The sequence below is a fragment of the Panthera uncia genome, assembly GCF_023721935.1.
Source record: "Panthera uncia isolate 11264 chromosome B3 unlocalized genomic scaffold, Puncia_PCG_1.0 HiC_scaffold_2, whole genome shotgun sequence".
NCBI classification, from domain to species: domain Eukaryota; kingdom Metazoa; phylum Chordata; class Mammalia; order Carnivora; family Felidae; genus Panthera; species Panthera uncia.
This window is the reverse complement of record NW_026057583.1, coordinates 6,064,639-6,074,433: the sequence shown is the minus strand read 5'-3', so window position 1 is coordinate 6,074,433 and position 9,795 is coordinate 6,064,639. Positions and strand designations below refer to the sequence as shown.

General features: G+C 56.4%; 1 protein-coding gene across 1 annotated transcript in view; it reads right to left on the bottom strand.

The window, feature by feature from the left end:
* Positions 1–9,795, bottom strand: part of ADAMTS7 (ADAM metallopeptidase with thrombospondin type 1 motif 7) — a 49,052-nt gene that overhangs the window by 21,113 nt on the left and 18,144 nt on the right. The window contains 2 exon segments of the mRNA XM_049614183.1: positions 8,263–8,406; positions 9,488–9,637. Of these exon segments, the coding sequence (XP_049470140.1) occupies positions 8,263–8,406; positions 9,488–9,637 (294 nt within the window).

Sequence of the window (9,795 nt, the reverse complement as noted above, 5' to 3'; positions counted from 1 at the left end):
CCCCCCCCCCCCCCCCCGCATGGGGCCACGGCCGGCCACGTCAGTGAGGGATCTGGAGAGCATCAGGCCACAGCTGATACAGCAGCCAGCGCCTCTGACACCCCACCCCAGGCTGAGATCTAGGGTCTCTGTGGGGGACCACAGCCTGGGAGAGCCTGGGGCAGCCCTGCCTGCCCATCACTCCCTCATTTACTCCTGCCTGCCCCCTGGAAGCACAGGGAACCCTGATCGGCAGGCGGGGAGCACAGAGACAGAAGGTATCCCAGGCCCAGCTCGGGCCCACTTATGCCAGCGCATCTCTCCACGGGCACCTTGTGCACAGCTACCGCCTCTGGGGGCCAGTGACCATCCTGCTGCCCTTGCCAGGCCCACATGTTGACCAACGAGCCCAGGGCTCACTGCCATCATGCAGGAGTCAGAAAGGTGTCCGGGGGCCTCCCTCCCTCCCTCGGGGCGGCAGTGGCTGGGGAGAACTGAGGTCAGGGGTGATGGGTAGCCGGCCCGGGCAGCACGGACACCCCGGCCAGGCAGGGCAGGGGGAGGCAGAAGCCCTCCGGTGTTCCAGCCTGAGGTGCGGGGCACCAGATGAGTGGAGGGTCCTGCTTAGGGTCGGAAGGCTGGAGGGGGTGGGTGCTGGGGTCTGGTGGGGAGGCACAGAGGAGACACCACAGGATGGGGACAGGCTGGGAGATGGACTCAGGCCAGCGCACAGGCGGGTGTGGGGAGAGGCCGGGGGCCGTCAGCCCCTGGGACCGCGGGTGAGATGGGTGGGGGTCTGGGGTCTCCCAAGTCCCCCAGCTGGTGGCAGGCCCCAAGCTCCACCCAGAGCTGCAGTGAACACTGAGCCCGGACTCCCGCTGAGGGTCCTGAGGACCCCTCCCCCCAAATCACCTGGACCATCTGTGCTAGCGGAAAACAGACCCTGTCAGCTGGGCGTTGGCAAAAGAGCAGCTGTGGGACCCAGCCCTCTGCCCCAGGTGACCACAGGCCAGGTCCTCGCTTGCTCCTCAAACACCCTGGGCAGAATCTAATCCCCTTCTCACACACACAGGGCCCCCAGGGCAGAACGTCACTGGCCCTGGGTCACACCGGAGAGCGGTAACGTCAGAGTCTGAGGCCAGGCCCGAGCCGCCAGTGGCCACACGCGTCCACTTGCTGGGCTGCCCGGTGCACAGCTCCTCCCCTCCGTCCATAAGCCTGACCTCAAATACTTCACCCCAGTGCAAGTTCAAATCCATGGCAGCTGAGCCCTGGCAGAGAGAAAGCAGTGTTCTGACTGCTGACCTCGGTCTGGGGCTCCCTGGGCCTGTGCCCTGGGGCAAAGCGTCAGCAGGACCCAGGGACTCCTTCTGTCCTGCAATTCAGGATATGGGCCAGGAGGGCTCACCGCCTGGGGGGAGCTCGGACCCAGCCTGGGGGCTCCTCCAACCTGCAGTCTAATTCGCCCCAATGCCACACCGGGGCCACCCCCGGGCTGTTTCCTGGCTGGAACCGGCCACGTGTCAGGTCCTGTGGGCGGGGCGGCTGGAGTGACAACAGCCCATCTGGTCCATTCTGTGTGTGCGCGAGAGGCTGGGGGCGTCGGGGGACCCTCCGGCACCCAACACCAGAATCAGGGCCACGTTCGGGCCCAAGTGCGGATTGGGAGTGGGAGCCCCGAGTGTGGCTCCCCGCCCAGCTCCAGATGTCGCGTGGCCTGGGCCGTCCCTCACCTGCCCTGGGCCTTCACACAGGAGGCTGAGGCTGCCTGTGGGACCGAAACCACAGAGGTATAAAAAGCCGCACCAGCCCTCCGGCCAGCTCACCGCCAGGTTCCTCGCACGGGGGACACACACCCACGGCTACGGGTGGGGGCCAAGAAGCGTCCGGTCCGGGGGGGAGTCCCAGGGGGCCCGTGGGCGCCGCGGGGCCTCCCCCAGACCCAGGGAACACTGCCTCACCCCATTCGGCACCGTCTGTACGTCCTTTCGTTGTGCCCCGCTCCCCGAGGGCGGAGCTCGTCCCAGCCCCCAGCAAGGACACGGCGGGCAGAGGGGCTGAGGACGGGCTGCTCCACGCCTGCCACGTGAGCCCCCCTCCTTCCAGCTTTCCTGGGCCTCCAGGCTGGGGAGGCAGGCACGGGGGCCGGCCTGAGGAGAAGAGCCTCCACTGCGGGCACGCCTCTCGCCGGCCACCGCCCCCCTGCAGCCCTCCTCAGTGCCCCGGCCAGCCCAGGCCCCGGCCTGCTCACCCCACCCCTCGCTCCAGGCCCCAAGCCAAGTCCCTCACGCATTCCAGCAGCTGAAAGCGAGCACAGAGACCCCTGTGTGTCTGTGGGTCCTGGGGGCAGGGCGCGGGGGTGGGGCGCTCCCTGGGTGGGGACCGCTGGGAACAGCCCTGGGGGAGCTACGGGGAGGGGAGCGCATCTTCCAGCCTGGCCCCTTATTCTCTGCCCCCAAGTGGGGCAGGAGACACACCCCTGGGGTGTTTTTCAGGCCTGACCCACATGCCCAGGCTGCTGCCCTGGTTCAGGTCCATATTCCCTGTGGCTTACAAGTGGTGATAATAGTTAGAAGCCCTGAGCACTAACCACGTGCATGGCCACGTGCTGGACACTGACGTGTCTACGGGCCAAACCTTCACAGCCACCCAAGAGGCAGGCCCGTCACGAGCCCCATGGAACACGTCTGTCAACACAAGGAAAAGCCGGGGCCAGAGTCCAGGCCCTAACCATCATCCACGACCCCTCTCTGCCTCCTCCCTCACCCCAGCAATGCCTCCTCCGTCGGGGGCCAGCACCCCCCCACACACACACACACATTTAAACCCCACACTGAGCGACTTCTAGAAGAACATGGCAGACTGATCTCCACTCCCTCCCTGCAGCCCAGGACAGTAAAGGAGTAAAGGAGGCAGAGGTCCACAAGGACAAAAGGCGAGGGAGAGGGGACGACGCCACGTGGAACAGGTTAGCAAAACCCGGGAGGCTGGAAAGCAGCCGGTCAAGCAGTGGCTGACCTGGTCGGGCAGTGAGAGTCAAAAGCCAAGTCCAATGGGAGAAACCACCCAGAGGCAGAACCCCAGAAAGGCTCAGGCTTAGGGCCCCAGGGAGCCATGGAGGCTGGAGCGCCAGCAAGACTGGGGACAGGAGACCTCAGACCCCACCAACCTGCTCCCAACCCCGTGTGGCCACCTGCTGAGGGTGGGGACCACTTTCTGAAGAGGGTGAACCAGAGGATCTGGCCCAGGGTGACCTACAGACAGACCGACAGAGATGAGGACAAATTTAAGTCTATAAGCTGCCAAGCCCCTTCCCCACCTTACGCGCCTCCCCCCCCCCCCCCCCCCCCCCCCAGCCTAGGTGCCAGAAGCCACAGCCAGACCTACACGCCCAGGACAAGAAGAGAGAGTTCCTCCCTGAGGAAACAGACCCGCTCCATAAAAGAGCTCTAGACACTGGTATGTGACAACCTACTGAGGACACAGCCCCATCTCGCCCAGTCCCCTGCACGGACTCAGAAACACCTGCCAACCAGTGTCCCTGTGCCTCCCCCTGTGTGTGACAGGACCTCAGATAGTTTAAAACCTCTAATATGAAAGTTTTGGTTTAGTTTTGTTTTTTAGAGAGAGAGAGAGCAGGGGAGGGGCAGAGAGAGAGAGGGAGAGAGAGAATCCCAAGCAGTCTCTGAGCTGTCAGCACAGAGCCCAACACAGGCCTCGAACTCACAAACCATGAGATCATGACCTGAGCTGAAATCAAGAGTCAAAGGCTTAACTGACTGAGCCTGCCAGGTGCCCCAAATGTGACAGATTTTTTTTTTTTAAATTTTTTTTTTTTCAACGTTTTTTATTTATTTTGGGGACAGAGAGAGACAGAGCATGATCGGGGGAGGGGCAGAGAGAGAGGGAGACACAGAATCGGAAACAGGCTCCAGGCTCCGAGCCATCAGCCCAGAGCCCGACGCGGGGCTCGAACTCACGGACCGCGAGATCGTGACCTGGATGAAGTCGGACGCTTAACCGACTGCGCCACCCAGGCGCCCCAGATTTTTTAAAATTAAAGAAAGATAATGCAGGGAGAAGAAAATAATTAAATCCATACAAAGAATAACCTCAGGAAGAAAAAACAGGAAACAAGTATGGAAACGTGACAATAAGAAGGAGGAAGTCAGGAAGTTAAAAGTACAGTACAAAAAACTTAATAGAAGGGTGAACATGTGGATGCTGTCCAGAAAACAGGTAAAAGCCAGTAAAAAAGTAAAAACTCACAACATGAGAGAGCAGCTGAAGGTCAAAGAGCTCCCGAAGGAGAAAACGAAATTACCAAATGACACAAGAGCATTTCCAGGGGCTGAAGGACAGGCAGTTGTAGGTTAAAAGCATCCGCCAGGTCTAAAGCAGCATGAAAAAGCTCAACCTTACATGTAAAGGAGCCAGAAGAAGAACAAAACCCTGAACCAGCAGAAGGAAGGAAAGAATAAAGATTAGACAAGAAATAAATATGAGAAACATAAAAAAAAAAAAACAACACAGTAATACAGATCAGGTTCTTTGAAAAGATCAATAAAATTGATATACCTTTAGCTGGACTCATCAAACCAGTGAGAGAGAATGAGACAGAGACAGGGAGAGAGAGAGAGAGAGAGAGGGGGAGAGAGAGAGAGAAAGGGCGGGGGGGGAGGGAGGAGAGGAAAGAAAAGACTCAAATGAACAAAATCAGAAATGAAAGGAGAAATACAGCAGACTCCAAAGTACAAAGGGTTATAATAACAAAAAACCAAATGCCCACATTGAACAACACAGAAAAAATGAATTCCTAGAAACATATAACCTCCCAAAAAGAAATCAGCAATAAATAGAAAACTTGACCAGACCAGACACTGGCAATGAAACTGAATCAGTCATCAAAAACTCCCAACATCTGGTCCAGGACCAGGTGGCTTCACAGATGAATTCTACCAACATTTAAAGAGTTAACGTCTTTTCTTCTCAAATTGTTCCAAAAAATTAAAAAGGAAGGAAAACTTCCAAACTCATTCTACGAAGCGAGCATTACCTCGATACCAAAACCAAAGACACCACAAGAAAACAGAACTACAGGCCAGTATCTCTGACGAGCACGGGCGCAGAAATTCTCAGTAAAATACTTGCAAACGGAATCCAGCAATACGTTTATAACATCATTCGCTACAATCAAGTGGGATTTATTTCTGGGTTGCACGATTCACAAATCAATCAACATGATACATCACATGAATACAAGAAAGGATAAAAACCCCACGAACCTTCCAACAGGCGTAGAAAAAGCATTGGACAAAGTACAACATCCATTCATAAGAACTCTCAACAAAGTAGGTGTAGAGGGAACGTTCCTTAGCTTAATAAAGGCCGTATATGAAAAATCCACAGCTAGCATCATCCTCAATGATAAAGCGCTAAGAGCTTTTCCTCTCAGATCAGGAACGAGACAAGGATGTCCACTGTCACCAGTTTCATCCAACACAGTACACAGTACTGGAAGTCCTAGCCATAGCAATCAGATAAGAAAAAGAAATGGAAAGAATCCAGGTTGGCCAGGAAGATGTAAAACTTTCCGTATCTGCAGATGACATAATACTGTACGTAGAGGACCCGAAAGAGTCCACCAAAAATCTACTGGAACTGTATGTGAATTCAGTAAATCTCAGGGCACAAAATCAATATACAGAAATCTGTTGCATTTCTGTGTACTAATAATGAAGTAGAAAAAGAGAAATTAAGAAAACAACCCCATTTACAATTGCACCAAAAACAAAGTACCGAGGAATCAACTTCATCGAGGTAACGACCTGCACTCTGGAAACTATAAAACACGGATGAAGAAAACTGAAGAGAACGCACAGAAATGGAAAGATTTCCATGCTCATGAATTAGAAGAACACATATTGTTAAAATGTCTCTACTCCTCAAAGCAGTCTACACATTTAATGCAATCCTTGTCAAAACACCACCAGCAGTTCTCACAGAGCAAAAACAAACCATCCTAAAACGTGGACGGAACCACAAAAGACCCCAAATAGCCACAACAACCTCGAAAACAAAGAACAAAACTGGACGCATCACAATGTCAGACTTCAAGATACGTTACAAAGCTGTAATGATCAAAACATTGTGGTACTGGCACAAAAACAGATCAACGAAGCAGGGCAGAAAGCCCAGGAACAAACCCACGGTCATATGGACAACTCACCTTGGACAAAGGAGGCAAGAATACACAATATGAAAAAGACAGTCTCTTCAACAGTGTTGGGAAAACTGGACAGCAACATGCAGAACGACGAACGTGGACCACTTTCAGGGCACCTGGGTGGCCCCGTCGGTTAAGCGACCAACTCTCGGCTCAGGTCATGATCTCACGGTTTGTGAGTTCGAGCCCCGAGTTGGGCTCTATCTATACTGACAGTACAGAGCCTCCTTGGGATTCTGTCTCCCTCTCTCTTTGCCCCTCCCCGCCTGCTCTCTCTCTGAACAATAAACTTAAAAAAATTTCTTAAATTAAAGAAAAAAATTGGGCCACTTTCTTAACACCATACACAAAAATAAGTTTAAAATGGATTAAAGACCTATACACGAGACCTGAAACCATAAAAATCCCAGAGAAGAAAGAACACGGGTAGTGATCTGACATCAGCCGTGGCAACTCTTTTCTAGGTATGTCCTGAGGCAATGGAAACAAAAGCAAAAATAGAGAACTGGGACCTCGTCAAGGTAAAAAACTTCTGCACAGCAAAACGATAAAACGCTGATGAAAAGAACTGGGGAGAACACACAGAAACGGAAAGACATCCCATGCTCATGGAAGAACAATAAAGGGAGGAACACGGAGAGGAGAAGAGAGGGAGAGAGGGAATCCCAAGCAGGCTCCCTGCTGTCAGCACAGAGCCCAAAGTGGGGCTCGAACTCACAAACCATGAGATCACAAGCTGAGCTGAAATCAAGAGTCGGAGGCTCAACCCACTGAGCTGTGCAGGAGCCCGGGAACAAAGCCTCTCAACACTGACGGAGAGCGACACAGCCCAAAGCTGATACCAAATCAAATGATCGATCAGGTGTGAGGGTAGAATAAAGACACTTCAAACCCCTTACCTCCACGCACCTTTTCTCAGAACCTACTCCGCCAGAACAAAGAAGCACCCCCTCTAAAGTCAGCGACAGGAGGACCCCGTGGGACAATTTTAGGGCAGGCCCAGAAGGCACCCGGTCTAGATAGGAACGGGAACAGAGGCCACACTGCCTGCTGGAATCAGCACGTGCTTCAAATGTGGACAGAAGGCAGTGATGTGTTAAGAACCGCGAACGACCCAGAAACCCTGTCGTCCCGTGTTATCGGCGTTACCTCCCTGTCCCGGCCACCCACACGCCAGGAGGGAGGATGCAGAGGGGGCCACGAGCCAACCCCCAGACCCTTTTCCCTTCAGACCTCGCTTACTGGCCGGCGTAAGCCGAGGGCGGGGAGTGGTGCCAGAGCACCCACATGTTAAGAAGTGGAATAAAAAATGGGGCGCCCGGGGGGCTCGGTCGGTTGAGCGTCCGACTTCGGCTCAGGGCGTGATCTCGCGGTCCGTGGGTTCGAGCCCCGCGTCGGGCTCTGTGCTGATGGCTCGGAGGCTGGAGCCTGGAGCCTGCTTCCGATTCTGTGTCTCCCTCTCTCTCTGCCCCTCCCCTGTTCATGCTCTGTCTCTCTCTCTCTCAAAAATAAATAAAAACATTAAAAAAAAAAAAAAAAAAAAAAAGGAAGCGGAATAAAACCCACCCGGTTCCTTTCGTACACTCTTCTGCTGTTCTGGTCAAGGGAGCTACGGGTATGGGCCGTGTCGTTTGGGGCCTTGCACCCGAGGTCCGTTCTCCTACTTACACTTAAAACTGGCACCGTGAAAAATTCTGTGCTAATAACTTACATCTTTAAATTTTCCTTAGCCGAGAACAACGTTAAAGAGCAAATCAAAAACACGGTCACCACTTGAGAGGATCAGAAAGAGGGGACAGGCTTTAGCTTCGGTGCCTCCGGCGGCACTTTCCCCAGGACTCTGTGGCCAAGCGGCCGGGGCCGTGCCCCGTCGGGTCTCCGTCCCGTCCCAAACCCAGGGCTCGACCCCAGCCCCATCCCTAGGTCCCCACGACCCCTCTCCCTCCTGTGGGTTGCAGGACACGGAGATGGCCTCGGGGACCTCTCGGTCCAGCCCGGGCGGACCGGCCCGTGCCTCTCTGACACCGGGCGGCCCCCCACGGGCCCGGCAGACTTACTCCAGGAACCTGGTGATGTACTCGCGGCTGCAGCGGGACCAGGTGAGGGGGGCGGTGTCGTACAGGAGCTGTGGAGACATGATGGAAGGCCGTTTCCCCACGGGCTCGCAGTCATTGCCGCTTCCGTCGTGCTGAATCCCAAAACTGCGTGAGAGCACAGGCCCCGGGGGCCGGTGAGCTGCGGGGCCGCCGGGCGGCTCTGCCTCCAGACCGCGTGGGGCCTCGGGAGGCCGACCCCTCTCGGAGCCTCAGCCTCCCCCGCCCAGAGCGTGCACGGGCGGGGGCGGGGGCGGGGGCGGCGGCGGGGGGCAGCCTACTGAGCCTGAGGGGCACCCACAGTGACGAGCCACGGCCCCCCGTGGGGATGTGGGGATGTCCCCACATCCACACTGGTCCCCAGCAGGGAATGACACGGGTCCCTCCGTGCCCTGGATTTAAGGGAGTTTGAGCTGCCCTGTCACAGAGAAACTCTCGAGACGCCATCCTGGGGAAGGAGACAAGAATGATTGTCTTTGCTCAGACTTACTACGTGCCAGGCGCCGTGCTAAGCGCTTTCAGAAACCCCACCTTGCTCAGTTCTCAGAACTGCCCAGAGAGGCCCAGGAACTAGCCAAGGTAACACAGCCAGGGAACAGCAGATTTGGGGCAGAGCGTTCTCGACCACCACGGGCGGCTTCGAGGCCCTGCACGCGTGGCTGTCACTCAAGGAACCCAGAGCAGGTGAATGATGACGCCGACATCTCTGACCACCAGGCCTCTCTGTGGCCCACACACCTCGCGCGGAGGGGCCGGCTGGAGGAGCCCGGAGCATCAGTGAGTCCAACCCCCTCGAGCAACAAGGGGCACACCAAGGTCCAGAGAGGGCAGGGCACTTGCCTGGGGTCACAGAGCAATCAGACATGCAGGTGTGGGGGACCGAGAGTCAACACGCAAGCACTGAGCGCACCGCGGAGGGACAGCTAAAGACACTGGTGACTTTCCGGTCGTCTCAACCCCACACCGACCGGGACTCGGTCCGAGCCAGGCCCACAGGCACCCGCGTGGGCCTCCCCACATCTCACAGGGAAGCAGCCCGGTGTGGGTGGGGACATCGCAGGGACAACGTGCGGCCACGGCCAGGCCCGCTTCCCTGGGATCCTGTGGCCCGTGGGCCCAGCTGTCTGGTGCCCCCGGCATGGCAGGGGAAGCTGGGGCGTTAGTGCGGGAACGGGAGCAGGTGCGGTACCTGTGTCCGAGCTCGTGGGCCACCGTGAAGGCCAGCGGCAGGCCCGTGTCCTCGTTGATGTTGCAGCTGCGGTGCGGCTGGCACATGCCCGCCACGTGGGACAGGCCCAGGGTCTCACAGGGCCTGTTCATGGCCGCACACAGGTCCTTCCTGCGTCCAGAGAGAAAGGATCCTCAGGCTGACCTGACCAGGTGCCAGGTGGAACTAAGCCCAGAAGGCCAGTGGCTGGGCATGAGGGAGAGAGTAGGCGAGGAGGTGGGAGGGAGTGGGTGAGATGGGAGTGGGTGAGATGGGAGTGGGTGAGATGG